Raw genomic sequence first — 17,860 nt, 5'->3', positions numbered from 1 at the left:
TGGGGCCGGCTTTGGGGCGTTAAACAGTTCCCCTATAGAAGGGTGGCCGGCGGGTCTCTGCTGGGGTCTCAGTGTTTAGGGTCCCCTATAGAAAGTGTTGTGAGGGGGGTCTCGCAGTGTTTAGGGTCCCCTATAGAAAGGGGAGGGGTTGGGGTGTGCTCCATGTGGAAGAAATGGGGTGCGGGGTAGGGGTTTGGGGGTTTTCTGCAGGTCTTTGTGGGAAATTGGGTAGGACAGCTCTCGGATATAGGGGCAGCTCTCGGATATAGGGGGCAGCTCTCGGATATAGGGGCAGCTCTCGGATATAGGGACAGCTCTCGGATATAGGGGCAGCTCTCGGATATAGGGGCAGCTCTGGGATATAGGGGCAGCTGTGGGATATAGGGACAGCTCTCGGATATAGGGGCAGGCCTCGGATATAGGGGCAGGCCGCGGATATAGGGGCAGGTCTGGGATATAGGGGCAGGTCTCAGATATAGGGGCAGGTCTCGGATATAGGGGCAGCTCTCGGATATAGGGGCAGCTCTCGGATATAGGGGCAGGCCTCGGATATAGGGGCAGCTGTGGGATATAGGGGCAGCTCTCGGATATAGGGGCAGGCCTCGGATATAGGGGCAGGTCTCGGATATAGGGGCAGCTCTGGGATATAGGGGCAGCTCTCGGATATAGGGGGCAGGTCTTGGATATAGGGGCAGGCCGCGGATATAGGGGGCAGCTCTCGGATATAGGGGGCAGCTCTCGGATATAGGGGCAGGCCTCGGATATAGGGGCAGCTCTCGGATATAGGGGCAGGTCTTGGATATAGGGGCAGGTCTCGGATATAGGGGCAGCTCTCGGATATAGGGGCAGGTCTTGGATATAGGGGCAGGCCGCAGATATAGGGGGCAGCTCTCGGATATAGGGGCAGCTCTCGGATATAGGGGCAGGCCTCGGATATAGGGGCAGCTCTCGGATATAGGGGCAGGCCTCGGATATAGGGGGCAGCTCTCGGATATAGGGGGCAGCTCTCGGATATAGGGGCAGCTCTCGGATATAGGGGGCAGCTCTCGGATATAGGGGGCAGCTCTCGGATATAGGGGCAGCTCTCGGATATAGGGGCAGGCCTCGGATATAGGGGGCAGCTCTCGGATATAGGGGCAGCTCTCGGATATAGGGGCAGGCCTCGGATATAGGGGCAGCTGTGGGATATAGGGGCAGCTCTCGGATATAGGGGCAGGCCTCGGATATAGGGGCAGCTCTGGGATATAGGGGCAGCTCTCGGATATAGGGGGCAGGTCTTGGATATAGGGGCAGGCCGCGGATATAGGGGGCAGCTCTCGGATATAGGGGCAGGCCTCGGATATAGGGGCAGCTCTCGGATATAGGGGCAGGTCTTGGATATAGGGGCAGGCCGCAGATATAGGGGGCAGCTCTCGGATATAGGGGCAGCTCTCGGATATAGGGACAGGCCTCGGATATAGGGGCAGGTCTCGGATATAGGGGCAGGCCTCGGATATAGGGGCAGCTCTCGGATATAGGGGCAGCTCTCGGATATAGGGGCAGGTCTCAGATATAGTGGCAGGCCTCGGATATAGGGGCAGCTCTCGGATATAGGGGGCAGCTCTCGGATATAGGGGGCAGCTCTCGGATATAGGGGCAGCTCTCGGATATAGGGGGCAGCTCTCGGATATAGGGGCAGCTCTCGGATATAGGGGCAGGTCTCGGATATAGGGGCAGGTCTCGGATATAGGGGCAGGTCTCGGATATAGGGGGCAGGTCTCGGATATAGGGGCAGCTCTCGGATATAGGGGCAGGTCTGGGATATAGGGGCAGGTCTGGGATATAGGGGCAGCTCTCGGATATAGGGGCAGGCCTTGGATATAGGGGCAGGTCTCGGATATAGGGGCAGCTCTCGGATATAGGGGCAGCTCTCGGATATAGGGGCAGCTCTCGGATGTAGCATAGAGCTCTTGTGTGTGGGGTGTAGCTCTTATATAGGGTGTGTGTCTTGTATATGGGATTTAGCTCTCGTGTATGTGGTGCAGCGTTTTTATATAGGGTGCAGAGCTGGTCTGCAGGGTGCATCTCTTGTTTATAGGGTGTCTCTCTCGTCTGTAGGGTGCATCTCTTGTATACGGTGTGCAGCTCTCATCCATAGGGTGCAGCTCTCGTCTATAGGGTGCAGCCCTTGCCTATAGGGCGTATCCCACATGCAAAGTGCGTCACTTGTACGCAGTGCGTGTTCCTCACGTATAGGGCACAGCCCACGTATATAGGGGTATACACCCTGGATCTCCTGGATATAGGGTGCACCTCTCATCTATAGGGTGTATCTCTCACCTATAGGGTGTACCTCTTGTATATAGGGTGCACCTCTCATCTATAGGGTGTATCTCTCACCTATAGGGTGTACCTCTTGTATATAGGGTGCACCTCTCATCTATAGGGTGTATCTCTCATTTATAGGGTGTCCCTCTTGTATATAGGGTGTATGTCTCGTATATAGGCTGTACCTCTCATATACAGGGTGTACCTCTCATCTATAGGGTGTACCTCTCCTATATAGGGTGTACCTCTATAGGGTGTATCTCATACACAGGGTGTACTTCTCACCTATAGGGTGTATCTCACCTATAGGGTGCACCTCTCACCTATAGGGTGTACCTCTCACCTATAGGGTGTACCTCTCGTGTATAGGGTGTACCTCTCACCTATAGGCTGTTTCCCATCTATAGGCTCTGTTTCCCATCTATAGGCTCTGCTTCCCATCTATAGGATCTGTTTCCCATCTATAGGGTCTGTTTCCCATCTATAGGCTCTGTTTCCCATCTATAGGGTCTGTTTCTCATCTATAGGATCTGTTTCCCATCTATAGGGTCTGCTTCTCACCTATAGGGTCTGTTTCCCATCTATAGGGTCTGTTTCTCATCTATAGGCTCTGTTTCCCATCTATAGGATGAATTTCCCCTCTATAGGGTGCATTTCTCATCTATGGGGTGAATTTCCCCCCTATATAGGATGTATTTCCCCTCTATAGGGTGATTTTCCCCTCTATAGGATGCATTTCTCATCTATAGGGTGAATTTCCCCTCTATAGGGTGAATTTCCCTCCTATATAGGATGTATTTCCCCTCTATAGGGTGATTTTCCCCTCTATAGGGTGAATTTCCCCCTGAAGCTCCTCTCTCATCTATAGGGTGCAGCTTTACGATCATCATTATTTGCTATTTGTTCTGATTTCTTATCCTTTGCCCTTTGTAATTAATGATCATTATTATTATTATTGGTTATTAATTATCGTCTATTTCTTATTAGTGATTCTTATTATTCATTATTATTTAGGGACCTAATTCAACCCAGCCCCAATCTGGGCACTCCCAAAATTTTTGCCAATCCCCCCCTCCCCCCAAAAAATCCCTCCGAACTTCCAGTCTGGATTTATCCACGTTTATTCCCGAAAATCCCAAAAAAATCCCTCCGAACTTCCAGTCTGGATTTATCCACGTTTATTCCCGAAAATCCCAAAAAAATCCCTCCGAACTTCCAGTCTGGATTTATCCACGTTTATTCCTGCCGGGACTGACGGGGTCGGAGCCACCACCTCCCTTCCCGTGGTTTTCCCAACCTCGGAGCACCAGTGAAAACCCCCGATTCCCAAAGAATCCCTATAAAAATCCCGCTAGTTCCTAAAAAAATCCTTCAAAAACACAAATCCAGGGAGTTTTCTGTTAGAAAAAGGGGGGAAATGAGGATGTGGTGAGGGGAAGGCTGGAGGGGAAGGGATCAGCTGGGTCTTCTGGGGCTAAAAAAGGGAATATGTCCCTATTCCATTAAAAACTACATCAGGACAATGGGAAAACCCTCCACGGGGTCCCAAATTGTATCAAAAATAGACAAATTTTGTTGTCTGGTGGGAAAAGTGCAGCTTTTTCCTGGAGAGACGGGAACGAGGAGGCAAAAATCGCTGTGGGTTTGGAGCACAGGGAGAGGGACGGATCCCCCTCATCCCTGGGCTGAGCCGTGCCGGGCTCTGCTCTGGATTTTGGGATGGGGCTGGATCCCCTCACCCCCCGAGCGGAGCTGCGCCGAGCTCTGCGGACGGCCCGGAATTCCCGGAATTCCCGGAATTCCCTACGTTCCGGTGGGATGCCGCTGCAGCTCCTGCTCCTTGAGCAGCGCGATCTGGGGGTGGGAGGGAGGGAGGGAGGGGAGGTTGTGGGGCCGGGGAGGGTCCCGTGTCCCCCCTGGGCCGTGTCCCCGTGTCCCCGTGTCCCCCCTGGCCATGCCCCCGTGTCCCCCCCGGCCGTGCCCCCGTGTCCCCCCCGGCCGTGCCCCCTTGGCCGTGCCCCCGTGTCCCCCCTGCCCATGCCCCCGTGTCCCCCCCGGCCGTGCCCCCGTGTCCCCCCTGGCCATGTCCCCGTGTCCCCGCGGGCTGTGCCCCCTTGGCCGTGCCCCCGTGTCCCCCCGGCCGTGCCCCCGTGTCCCCCCCGGCCGTGTCCCCGTGTCCCCCCTTGGCTGTGCCCCCGTGTCCCCCCTGGCCGTGCCCCCGTGTCCCCCCTTGGCTGTGCCCCCGTGTCCCCCCTGGCCATGCCCCCGTGTCCCCCCCGGCTGTGCCCCCGTGTCCCCCCGGCCATGCCCCCATGTCCCCCCCGGCCGTGCCCCCTTGGCCGTGCCCCCGTGTCCCCCCCGGCCGTGCCCCCGTGTCCCCCCTGGCCATGCCCCCGTGTCCCCCCCGGCCGTGCCCCCGTGTCCCCCCCGGCCGTTCCCCCTCACCTGCTCCTCCAGGTCCCCGCGGCCGAGCCGGAGCCGCTCCAGCTCCCGCTGCAGCTCCGGCGGCGCCTCGGGAAGCGGCCGGGTCAGGAGCTCCAGCGCCGACACCTGCGCCTGGCGGGGAGGGGTGCCCGGCACCCCAAAGTGGGCACTGCCTGCGGCGGGCACCCCGAAACGGCCCAGAGCCAGCACCACCAGCCCCGAAACGGCTGGAACGAGCCCGGCCCCATCCCAGTACCAGCACTGGGATCATTCCCATGGGAACGAGCCCGGCCCCATCCCAGCAGCAGCACTGGGATCATTCCCATGGGAACGAGCCCGGCCCCATCCCAGTACCAGCACTGGGATCATTCCCATGGGAACGAGCCCGGCCCCATCCCAGTACCAGCACTGGGATCATTCCCATGGGAACGAGCCCGGCCCCATCCCAGCAGCAGCACTGGGATCATTCCCATGGGAACGAGCCCGGCCCCATCCCAGTACCAGCACTGGGATCATTCCCATGGGAACGAGCCCGGCCCCATCCCAGCAGCAGCACTGGGATCATTCCCATGGGAACGAGCCCGGCCCCATCCCAGCAGCAGCACTGGGATCATTCCCATGGGAACGAGCCCGGCCCCATCCCAGTACCAGCACCAGGATCATTCCCATGGGAACGAGCCTGGCCCCATCCCAGCAGCAGCACCGGGATCGTTCCCATGGGAACGAGCCCGGCCCCATCCCAGCAGCAGCACCGGGATCATTCCCATGGGAACGAGCCCGGCCCCATCCCAGTACCAGCACTGGGATCATTCCCATGGGAACGAGCCCGGCCCCATCCCAGTACCAGCACCAGGATCATTCCCATGGGAACGAGCCCGGCCCCATCCCAGCAGCAGCACCGGGATCATTCCCATGGGAACGAGCCCGGCCCCATCCCAGCAGCAGCACCGGGATCATTCCCATGGGAACGAGCCCGGCCCCATCCCAGCAGCAGCACCAGGATCATTCCCATGGGAACGAGCCCGGCCCCATCCCAGCAGCAGCACCGGGATCATTCCCGTTGGAATGAGCCCAGCCCCATCCCAGCAGCAGCACCGGGATCATTCCCATGGGAACGAGCCCGGCCCCATCCCAGTACCAGCACTGGGATCATTCCCATGGGAACGAGCCCGGCCCCATCCCAGTACCAGCACTGGGATCATTCCCGTTGGAACGAGCCCGGCCCCATCCCAGCAGCAGCACCAGGATCATTCCCATGGGAACGAGCCCGGCCCCATCCCAGTACCAGCACCGGGATCGTTCCCATGGGAACGAGCCCGGCCCCATCCCAGCAGCAGCACCAGGATCATTCCCGTTGGAACGAGCCCGGCCCCATCCCAGCAGCAGCACCGGCTCGTTCCCATCAGGATGAGCCCCCAAAGGAGCAGCCCAGCCCCAGGATCAGGATCAGCTCCCAACCCAGGGATCGGGATCAGCTCCCAGCCCAGGGATCGGGATCAGCTCCCAACCCAGGGATGGGGATCAGCTCCCAACCCAGGGATCAGGATCAGCTCCCAACCCAGGGATCGGGATCAGCTCCCAGCCCAGGGATCGGGATCAGCTCCCAACCCAGGGATCGGGATCAGCTCCCAGCCCAGGGATGGGGATCAGCTCCCAACCCAGGGATGGGGATCAGCTCCCAGCCCAGGGATTGGGATCAGCTCCCAAAGGAGCAGCTCCCAGCCCAGGGATCGGGATCAGCTCCAAGCCCAGGGATCGGGATCAGCTCCCAGCCCAGGGATTGGGATCAGCTCCCAGCCCAGGGATTGGGATCAGCTCCCAAAGGAGCAGCTCCCAGCCCAGGGATCGGGATCAGCTCCCAAAGGTGCAGGCACCCACCCGCAGCGCCTGGATTCGCTTCCGAGCCTCCTCCAGCTGCTGCTCGGCCGAGAGCTGCGGCCCTGGCGGGAGCCCGGCCCGGCCGGGAGATTCCTCCTCCTCCTCCTGCTCCTGCTGCTCCTGCTCCTGCTCCTGCTGCTGCTCCTGCTGCTGCTGCTGCTCCTGCTGCTGCTGCTGCTGCTGCGGGCGCTGAGAGGGACAGGGCTGGGTTCGTACGGACACGGACAGAAATGCATCCATTTGTCAGAGGGGTTCTCACAGCCACTACACCTACTGCAACACCTCCTTTTAAAATACGTGCACACACATGTCGATTTTGCCCCTATATACACATAAAAATATCTAAAACACATGTTAATCGATCCAATAAATTAATAATTAATTAATTCATTCATTCATTCATAATTATTAATTAATTAATTCAATAAATTAATTTTAATAAATATTATTATGTAATATCATGAATATATAATTATAAATACAAATAACATTATTTTAAATAGCCTAAGTACATGTGTATAATAAATATCTACAATATCCAGAATGTGTTAAATGTCTGCATATTCAATGTATGTTCGTAATAAAATATATCTATAGCATATATTTAAAACAGCTAAAATTAATAAAATATAAAACTGTATCAATATAATATTTATATTTCTATAATTAATAACAATAACCTATTATTTAATGTGTGATATTGATATGATATATAAAATTGTATTTAATATAATTGTATTTTATATATAATTATGTAAAATACTTATATGTTTTATATTAATATAATATAATATAATATAATATAATATAATATAGAATAGAGTAGAATATATAATATAATATAATATAATATAATATAATATAATATAATATAATACATATATACATATATACACATATAATATATACATATTTATATATTATATTATATTATATTATATTATATTATATTGTTATATACACATTCTATTGTATATATTCTATTATATTGTTTTACAAATATCATGTTACATATAACATTTCTGTGCTGTATAAATGCGTACTGTATGTATTCTATAAATATATATGCATTTTTATTTTAAATATTTCTATATTCAATATTAATATAGATATATTTTATTATAAACGTATGCTAATTATCTATAACATGTTATAGATCTTGTATATACTTATTATAAATAGTAATTAATATAACATACTATAAATATATAAATATACTTAATATAAATTAGGCTATTTAAAATAAAATTAAATAAAGATCTTGAATATATAAAAGTATATTTTAGATATTTTTATGTGTAGATAAGAGGCAAAATAAATATTTACGTATGTATTTTTAAAAATAGGTATTAAAGTATGTGCAACAGATATAAAAACATGGAATATATAAATATATATTAAAGTATGTATAATAGAGATAAAAATATGTGAAGCCAGAAGTATCTACATAAGATCAAAAAAATACATTAAATATGTATAATATATAAAAGGTATAATAGAAAAAATCCGAAAATACATAATACAGAAATAAAGAGTAAAATTTGTAAATATGTATAGAACGGGAAATAGATACGTAAATGCAGAAATTATTCTGTATAATGGATAAAAATACAGATAAAGCCCCAAATACATTTAAAAATGTGTGTTTTAAAATACCTACACCAGATAATAGATCTGCTATCTAATGCAGTACCGGATAATTAACTATGATAATACAGATATTAGATAATAATTAGATAATTATTTATGGGGGATCCACAGGGTCCTGTCTGGGGTCAAAGGTCAGGGAATTTGGGGTGCACCCCCCCCCCCCGCGCTCACCTCCTGCTGCCGGTCCTGGGGTTCCCTGTTCGGCGGCATTCCCGGTTCCCGGAGCATTCCCTGTTCCTGCGGCTTCCCCGGCTCCCGGAGTATTCCCGATTCCCGGAGCATTCCCGGCTCCCGGAGCATTCCCGGCTCCCGGAGTATTCCCGGCTCCCGGAGCATTCCCGATTCCCGCAGCGTTCCCGATTCCCGGAGCATTCCCAGCTCCCGGAGCATTCCCGGCTCCCGGAGCATTCCCGATTCCCGGAGCATTCCCAGCTCCCGCTGCTCCCGCAGCTGCTCCCGCAGCATTCCCTTCTCCCGCCGCGCCTCCGCCAGCGCCCGCCGCGCCTCCTCCAGCCCCTCCTGCGACACCGGGGGGACACCGGGACAGCCCCGGGACACCCTGGAACACCCTCGGGACACCCTCGGGACACCCTGGGACAGCCCCGGGACACCCTGGGACAGCCCTGGGACAGCCCCGGGACACCCTCGGGACACCCCGGGACACCCTGGAACACCCTCGGGACACCCTCGGGACAGCCCCGGGACACCCTGGAACACCCTCGGGACAGCCCCGGGACACTCTGGGACACCCCGGGACTCCCTGGAACACCCTCGGGACACCCTGGAACACCCTCGGGACACCCTGGGACACCCTGGGACAGCCCCGGGACACCCTGGAACACCCTCGGGACAGCCCCGGGACACCCTCGGGACACCCTGGGACACCCTGGAACACCCTCGGGACACCCTGGGACACCCTCGGGACAGCCCCGGGACACCCTGGGACACCCTCGGGACACCCCGGGACACCCTCGGGACAGCCCCGGGACACCCTGAGACATCCCGGGACAGCCCCGGGACACCCTGGGACACCCTCGGGACAGCCCCGGGACACCGGGACAGCCCCGGGACACCCTCGGGACACCGGGACAGCCCCGGGACACCCTGAGACATCCCGGGACACCCCAGGACAGCCCCGGGACACTCCGGGACACCCTCTGGACACCGGGGACTGGCAGGGGGCTCAGGGGGTCTGGGAGTGGGCTCAGGAAAAACTGGGAGGGGGTTCAGAGGGACTGGGGGAGCTGGGAAAGGGTCCAGGGGGAAGTGGGAGGGGTTTCAGGGGGAACCGGGGGGACTGGGATTGGTTCAGGATGAATGGGGACACTGGGAGGGGTTCAGAGGGAACTGGGGGAAGTGGGAAAGGGTTCCAGGGGGGAAGTGGGAGGAGGTTTGGGGGGAGCTGGGGGGACTGGGAAAGGGGTTCAGGGGGAATGAGGGGACCGGGAAGGGGTTCAGGGGAACGGGGAGGGGGTTCGGGAGGAGCTGGGGGCACCGGGGGGGGGGTTCCGATCCCACCTGGAGCAGCCTCCGGTCCGTCTCGCCGGCGGCCAGGGCGTTCTGGAGCTGCAGGAGCCGCTGGTGGAGCCGGGAGCCCTCGGGCACGGCCGCAGCGTCCCCCCGGGAGCCGCCGTCCGGCAGCACCGGGAGCGGCCCGGAGCCGGACTCGGCCTGAGCCAGCTGGGAACGGAGGCGGAGAGTGGGGGAACTGGGGGGACTGGGGGGACTGGGAGGGGGCTCGGGGGGAAATGGGGGGTCTGGGAAGGGGTTCAGGGAAACTGGGGGAAGTTGGGAGGGGGTTTAGGGGGAACTGAGAAGGGGTTCTGGGGGAACTGTGGGACTGGGAAAGGGCTCAGGGGGAACGGGAGGAGGTGCAGGGGGAAACAGAGGAACTGGGAGGGGATTCAGGGAGTACTGGGCGACTGAGAGGGGTTTTGGGGGGACTGGGGACAACTGGAATGGGGTCCAGGGGGAACTGGGGGGACTGGGAGTGGGTTTAGGGCGAACTGGGAAGGCGTTTGGGAGGAACTGTGGGAACCATGAGGTGATTCAGGGGTAGCTGGGAGTGGGTTCAGGGGGTAACTGCGAGTGGGTTTGGAGGAACTGTGGAGACTTTGGGAACTGGGAGTGGGTTCAGTGGGAACGGGGAGGGGGCTGAGGGGGACCTGTGGGACTGGGAAGTGTTTCAGGAGGCACTGGGAGGGGGCGGAGGGGGAACTGCGGGACGGGATTTCCCAAAAGCCGGGGTCGGTGCCGTACCTGTGTCCGCAGCAGCTCCGCTCGCTCCCGCGCCTCCGCGTCCCGCTCCGCCAGAGCGCGCCGGGCGCGGCCCAGCTCCCCCTCCAGCGCCCGCCGCTGCAGCTCCAGCCGGGAGCTGCGGCTCTCGCACAGCTCCAGCCTCTGCCGGGCCTCCTCCAGCTCGCCCAGCTTCTCCTGGAGCCGCCGGAATGCGGCGTTGGAGCCGGGATGTGCCGGGCGCGCAGCCGTGCCCGCAGGGACTGCCCGGCATTCCCACCCGGGCTGCCCCGCATTGCCACGTGGACTGCCCGGCATTCCCGCCTGTGCAGCCCGGCGTTCCCGTCTGGGCTGCCCCACATTCCCACCTGGGGTACCCGTCACTCCCACCTTGACTACCCAACATTCCCAAATGGGTTGTCCAGCATTCCCACTTGGGACACACAGCGTTCCCACCTGGGTTGTCCAGCATTCCCACTTGGGACACACAGCGTTCCCACCTGGACTGTCCCACATTCCTGCCCGTGCTGCCCGGCGTTCCCACCTGGGATACCCATTATTCCCACCTGGACTGCCGAACATTCCCACTTGGAATACCCATCATCCCCACCTGGACTGCTTCGTGTTCCCACCTGGACTCCCCAGTATTCCCAGATGGTTGTCTGGCATTCCCACCTGGACTCCCCAGCATTCCCACCTGAACTGCCCATCATTCCCACCCGGGATACCCATCCTCCCCGCCCGGGATACCCATCCTTCCCGCCCGGGATACCCATCGCTCCCACCCGGGATACCCATCATTCCCGCCCGGGATACCCATCCTTCCCACCCGGGATACCCATCAATCCCACCCGGGATACCCATCAATCCCACCCGGGATACCCATCATTCCCACCCGGGATACCCATCCTTCCCGCCCGGCCTGTCCCGCATTCCCGCCTGGACTCCGCACATTCCCACCTGCGCCGCGCGGCGCTCCCGCTCGGCAGAGCGCAGGTTCCGCTCCAGGGCCGCCAGCCTGTCCCGCAGCTCGCGGCATTCCCGCTGGGAATGGCGCAGGGTCTCCTCCCGCAGCAGCAGCGCGGCCCGGGAGCCGCTCAGCTCTCGGCGCCCTGCGAGGCCACAGCGGGGCCCGCGGTCAGCGCGGCGGGGACCGGGCCCTGCCCGCGTTACCGGGACACCGGGGCTGGGGGGGAAGGGGGGACACCGGGGCTTGGGGGGAAAGAGAGAGCACCGGGGGTTTGGGGGGAAAGGGGGGACACCGGGGGTTTGGGGGGAAAGGGGGGGCACCGGGAGTTTGGGGGGAAAGGGGGGGCACCGGGAGTTTGGGGTAAAGGGGGGACACCGGGGGTTTGGGGTAAAGGGGGGCACCGGGGGTTTGGGGTAAAGGGGGGGCACCGGGGGCTTGGGGGGAAAGAGGGAGCACTGGGGGTTTGGGGTAAAGGGGGGACACCGGGGGCTTGGGGGGAAAGGGGGGCACCGGGGGTTTGGGGGGAAAGAGGGGACACCGGGGGTTTGGGGGGAAAGGGGGGACACCGGGGGTTTGGGGTAAAGGGGGGACACCGGGGGCTTGGGGGGAAAGGGGGGCACCGGGGGTTTGGGGGGAAAGAGGGGACACCGGGGGTTTGGGGTAAAGGGGGGACACCGGGGCTTGGGGTAAAGGGGGACACGGGGGTTTGGGGGGAAAGAGGGGCCACCGGGGGTTTGGGGGGAAAGAGGGGGCACCGGGGGTTTGGGGGGAAAGGGGGGGCACCGGGGCTTGGGGGGAAAGGGGGGACACCGGGGGTTTGGGGGGAAAGAGGGGGCACGGGGGGTTTGGGGGTAAAGGGGGGCACCGGGGGTTTGGGGGAAAGGGGGGACACCGGGGGTTTGGGGGGAAAGAGGGAGCACCGGGGGTTTGGGGGGAAAGGGAGGGCACCGGGGCTTGGGGGGAAAGGGGGGACACCGGGGGTTTGGGGGGAAAGAGGGGGCACCGGGGCTTTGGGGGGAAAGGGGGGACACCGGGGGTTTGGGGGAAAGAGGGGACACCGGGGGTTTGGGGGGAAAGGGGGGCACCGGGGGTTTGGGGGGAAAGGGGGACACCGGGGGTTTGGGGGGAAAGGGGGGACACCGGGGGTTTGGGGGGAAAGAGGGGGCACGGGGGGTTTGGGGGGAAAGGGGGGGCACCGGGGGTTTGGGGTAAAGAGGGGGCACCGGGGGTTTGGGGGGTAAAGAGGGGACACCAGGGCTTGGGGGGAAAGGGGGGGCACCGGGGGTTTGGGGAAAGAGGGGACACCGGGGCTTTGGGGGGTAAAGGGGGGCACCGGGAGTTTGGGGGGAAAGAGGGGGCACGGGGGGTTTGGGGGGAAAGGGGGGACACCGGGGCTTGGGGGGGTAAAGAGGGGACACCGGGGCTTGGGGGGAAGGGGGGACACCGGGGCTTGGGGGGAAAGAGGGGACACCGGGGCTTTGGGGGGAAAGGGGGGACACCGGGGGTTTGGGGGTAAAGGGGGGGCACCGGGGGTTTGGGGGGAAAGGGGGGACACCGGGAGTTTGGGGGTAAAGGGGGGCACCGGGGGTTTTGGGGTAAAGGGGGGACACCGGGGGTTTGGGGGTAAAGGGGGGGCACCGGGGGTTTGGGGGGAAAGAGGGGGCACCGGGGGTTTGGGGGGAAAGAGGGGGCACCGGGGGTTTGGGGGTAAAGGGGGGACACCGGGGGTTTGGGGGTAAAGGGGGGGCACCGGGGGTTTGGGGGGAAAGGGGGGACACCGGGGGTTTGGGGGTAAAGAGGGGACACCGGGGCTTGGGGGGAAAGAGGGGGCACCGGGGGTTTGGGGGGAAAGGGGGGCACCGGGGGTTTGGGGGGAAAGAGGGGGCACGGGGGGTTTGGGGTAAAGGGGGGACACCGGGGGTTTGGGGTAAAGGGGGGACACCGGGGGTTTGGGGGGAAAGGGGGGACACCGGGGGTTTGGGGGAAAGGGGGGGCACCGGGGCTTGGGGGGAAAGGGGGGACACCGGGGGTTTGGGGGGAAAGAGGGGGCGCGGGGGGTTTGGGGAGAAAGAGGGGGCACCGGGGGTTTGGGGGGAAAGGGGGGCACCGGGGGTTTGGGGGGAAAGGGGGGACACCGGGGGTTTGGGGTAAAGGGGGGCACTGGGGGTTTGGGGTAAAGGGGGGCACCGGGGGCTTGGGGGGAAAGAGGGGACACCGGGGTTTGGGGTAAAGGGGGGCACCGGGGCTTGGGGGGAAAGAGGGGGCACTGGGAGTTTGGGGGGAAAGGGGGGGCACCGGGGGTTTGGGGGGAAAGGGGGGACACCGGGGTTTGGGGTAAAGGGGGGCACCGGGGCTTGGGGGGAAAGAGGGGGCACTGGGAGTTTGGGGGGAAAGGGGGGGCACCGGGGGTTTGGGGGGAAAGGGGGGACACTGGGGGTTTGGGGGAGGTGCAGAGGGGACTTACTGGGGTTTGTGGGGGTGCACAGGGGGTTACTGGGGTTTACTGGGGTTTCTGGGGGATGCAGCAGGGGTTTATTGGGGTTTATGGGCGTTGTAGAAAGGTTTAAAGGGGATGTTGCGGGGTTACTGGGGTTTTATGGGGGTTACTGGGGTTTTAGGGGGCTTTACTGGGGTTTAGGGGGGTTACTGGGATTTATGGGGGTTTACTGGGGTTTGTGGGGGTTACTGGGGTTTTATGGGGCTTTACTGGGGTTTAGGGGGGTTACTGGGGTTTAGGGGGCTTTACTGGGGTTTTAGGGGGGTTACTGGGGTTTTATGAGGCTTTACTGGGGTTTAGAGGGGTTACTGGGGTTTAGGGGGCTTTACTGGGGTTTAATGGGGTTACTGGGGTTTAGGGGGCTTTACTGGGGTTTTATGGCGTTTCACCCACTTTATTGGGATTTATGGCGTTTGCTCAGGGCATCCCCCAGTTTTCCTGGGGTGCCTGTGGGGCGCAGGGAGGTTTTCCCAGTTTATTTGGAGTTTATGGGGGATAAACTGGGAGGGGTTACTGGGTTTTCCGGGGTTTAAGAGGGATGCACAGGGCTTTTGCCCACTTTATTGGGATTTATGGAGACTGCACAGGGAGTTTACCGGTTTTACTGGGATTTACAGGGGATCTGCAGGGGAGTTCACCAGTTTCTCTGCAGTTTACGGGGATTTTTTTAATGGGTTGGTTTTTCAAATTATTACTATTTAATGTTTTGGCTTTTAAATTTAATTTTATTGGGATTTATGGAGTTTGCTCGGGGTTTTTTCAGCCGTTTTATTGGGGTTTGTGGGAAATACGCAGGGAATTTACTGGTTTTACTGGGATTTATGTGGGATGCAGAGAGGTTCTGCCCACTTTATTGGGGTTTATGGAGTTTGCACGGGGGATTTTACTGGGTTTTGTGGAGTCTACCAGTTTAACTGGTATTTACATGGGATCCATAGGGGAGTTTACCAGTTTTAGTGAGATTTATGGGCATCCACCAGGGTTTTACCCGTTTTACTGGGATTTATGGGGCATGCGGAGGGGTTTTATTGCATTTAGAGAGATACATGGAAGTTTCCACCACTTGCACTGGGATTTAAAGGAGATACAGAAGAGTTTTACTGGGCCTTACTGGGATTTACGAGGTTTCCCACCAGGATTTTGGAGGAAATCCCGGGGAGCATCCTCCCCTCCCGGTGCCTCAGTTTCCCTCCAAGCTCCCACTCGCTGTGGAGGCTCCAAACCGCCCCGAACCCCCCAGTTCCCAAAAGACCCCATCACCTTGCTCGCTCTCCTCCAGCAGTTTCTGGAGCTGCTGTGCGCGGGCGCCGGCGCTGTCCCGCTCCGCCTCCGCCTCGGCCAAGCGCCGGCCCAGGCTGCCCAGCTGCCCCCGGAGCTCCTCCTGCGCCGGGAACACGGGAACGGGCTGGCAACGGGCCGGGAAAGGGCCTTTTTGGGATAGCGGCGACGGGAGGCACAGGGGGACGCACCCGCTCCCGCTGCGCGTCCTGCAGCTCCCGCAGGAATTCCCGCAGCGCCGCCCGCAGCGCCTCGGGATCGGCGCCGGGATCCGGGAACGAGCCGGGGCTTCCCGGCCCCTCCGGGCCCCCGCCTGTGTGGGGAACAGCGGGGTGGGCTGAGGGGATGGAATTTGGGGGTTTGGGAGACCCCGGGGATGCAGGGGATGGAATTTGGGGGTTTAGAGACCCCGGGGATGCAGGGAATGGAATTTGGGAGTTCGGAGACTCCAGGGATGCAGGGTATGGAATTTGGGGGTTTAGAGACCCCGGGAATGCAGGGGATGGAATTTGGGGGGTTGGGAGAGCCCGGGGATGCAGGGGGTGGGATTTGGGGGTTTGGGAGACTCCAGGGATGCAGGGGATGGAATCTGGGGGTTGAGAGACCCCGGGGATGCAAGGGGTGGGATTTGGGGGTTTGGAGACCCCGGGGATGCAGGGGGTGGGATTTGGGGGTTTGGAGACCCCGGGGATGCAGGGGGTGGGATTTGGGGGTTTGGGAGACCCCAGGGATGCAGGGGATGGAATTTGGGGTTTGGGAGACTCCAGGGATGCAGGGGATGGAATTTGGGGTTTGGGAGACCCCAGGGATGCAGGGGATGGAATTTGGGGGTTTGGGAGACCGAAGAGATGGGATGCAGGGTGTGGGATTTGGGGGTTTAGAGACCCCGAGGATGCAGGGAATGGAATTTGGGGGTTTGGAGACCCCGGGGATGCAGGGGGTGGGATTTGGGGGTTTGGGAGACCCCAGGGATGCAGGGGGTGGGATTTGGGGGTTTGGGAGACCCCAGGGATGCAGGGGATGGAATTTGGGGTTTGGGAGACTCCAGGGATGCAGGGGATGGAATCTGGGGGTTGAGAGACCCCGGGGATGCAAGGGATGGAATTTGGGGGTTTGGGAGACCCCGGGGATGCAGGGGATGGAATTTGGGGGGGTTAGAGACCCCGGGGATGCAGGGGATGGAATTTGGGGGTTTGGAGACTCCAGGGATGAAGGGGATGGAATTTGGGGGTTTGGGAGACCCCGGGGATGCAGGGGATGGGATTTGGGGGTTTGGGAGACCCAAGGGATGGGAGGCAGGGGATGGAATTCGGGGTTTGGGAGAGCCCGGGGATGCAGGGGCCGGAGCACTGGTGTGTTGCAGACCCCCAGGGCTGGGTCCGTGGGGTGACACGGGGTCCCGCAGAGGGACACGTCCCTTCCCCTCAGCCCCACCCGGGGCCGCTCACCCTTGGCCCTGGCGACGGCCACGGTGCGGCGCAGGGTGGCCTGGAGGCCGCCCAGGCGGGACTCGGTGGCCCTGCGCTGCTCCTCGCCCCGGGCCAGCTCCGCCTCCAGCCCCTGGGCCCGGCCCTGCGCCGCGCTCAGCCGCAGCCCCAGCTCGGCCACCTCGGCCCGCGCCGCCTCCACCTTCAGCTGCAGGTTCCGGGCGTCCGCCAGCAGCTTCTTCTCGTTGCCCCGCGCCTCCTCCAGGCTGCGGGACAGCTCCTGCTCCCGCTGCCGGAACTCCTGCTCCGCCTCCGCCAGGCGCTGCTGGAGCTGCTGCAGCTGCGGGAGCGGCGAGGGAAGGGCTGAGGCGAGAGGGGGAACGGGGGGTGGGAGGGATGGAGGGACGGGGATCGCGGGGAGGGAGCAATGGGGAGGTGGAGGACCCGAAAGGACACGGGGGATGGAGCAGTGGGGTGATGGGAACTCCAGGGATGCGGGGGATGGAGCAGTGGGGTAACAGGGAACTCCAGGGATGCGGGGGATGGAGCAGTGGGGTAACAGGGAACTGCAGGGATGTGGGAGATGGAGCAGTGGGGTAACAGGGAACTCCAGGGATGCAGGGGATGGAGCAGTGGGGTAACAGGGAGCTCCAGGGATGCGGGGGATGGAGCAGTGGGGTAACAGGGAGCTCCAGGGATGCAGGGATGGAGCAGTGGGGTGATGGGAACTCCAGGGATGCGGGCGATGGAGCAGTGGAGTGATGGGAACTCCAGGGATGTGGGAGATGGAGCAGTGGGGTAACAGGGAGCTCCAGGGATGCGGGGGATGGAGCAGTGGGGTAACAGGGAACTCCAGGGATGCAGGGGATGGAGCAGTGGGGTAACAGGGAACTCCAGGGATGTGGGAGATGGAGCAGTGGGGTGATGGGAACTCCAGGGATGCAGGGGATGGAGCAGTGGGGTGATGGGAACTCCAGGGATGCGGGGGATGGAGCAGTGGGGTGATGGGAACTCCAGGGATGCAGGAGATGGAGCAGTGGGGTAACAGGGAGCTCCAGGGATGCGGGGGATGGAGCAGTGGGGTGATGGGAACTCCAGGGATGCAGGGATGGAGCAGTGGGGTAACAGGGAACTCCAGGGATGTGGGAGATGGAGCAGTGGGGTAACAGGGAACTCCAGGGATGCAGGGATGGA

At 59.3% G+C, this 17,860-nt stretch overlaps 1 protein-coding gene across 1 annotated transcript in view; it reads right to left on the bottom strand.

Moving 5' to 3' along the window:
• Positions 1-3,412: 3,412 nt before the first annotated feature.
• CROCC (ciliary rootlet coiled-coil, rootletin) overlaps positions 3,413-17,860 on the bottom strand; it is a 33,956-nt gene continuing 19,508 nt past the window's right edge. Inside the window, exons 25-35 of the mRNA XM_069034748.1 lie at positions 16,688-17,006; positions 15,431-15,552; positions 15,222-15,342; positions 11,455-11,606; positions 10,519-10,692; positions 9,778-9,939; positions 8,594-8,778; positions 8,431-8,503; positions 6,610-6,726; positions 4,753-4,863; positions 3,413-4,161 (exon numbers count right to left, since the gene is read on the bottom strand). Of these exons, the coding sequence (XP_068890849.1) occupies positions 4,111-4,161; positions 4,753-4,863; positions 6,610-6,726; positions 8,431-8,503; positions 8,594-8,778; positions 9,778-9,939; positions 10,519-10,692; positions 11,455-11,606; positions 15,222-15,342; positions 15,431-15,552; positions 16,688-17,006 (1,587 nt within the window). The 3' untranslated portion in view covers positions 3,413-4,110. The remainder of the gene's footprint in view (positions 4,162-4,752; positions 4,864-6,609; positions 6,727-8,430; positions 8,504-8,593; positions 8,779-9,777; positions 9,940-10,518; positions 10,693-11,454; positions 11,607-15,221; positions 15,343-15,430; positions 15,553-16,687; positions 17,007-17,860) is intronic.

Source organism: Aphelocoma coerulescens, chromosome 21 (assembly GCF_041296385.1).
Source record: "Aphelocoma coerulescens isolate FSJ_1873_10779 chromosome 21, UR_Acoe_1.0, whole genome shotgun sequence".
NCBI classification, from domain to species: Eukaryota; Metazoa; Chordata; class Aves; order Passeriformes; family Corvidae; genus Aphelocoma; species Aphelocoma coerulescens.
This window is presented reverse-complemented; position numbering and strand designations above follow the sequence as displayed.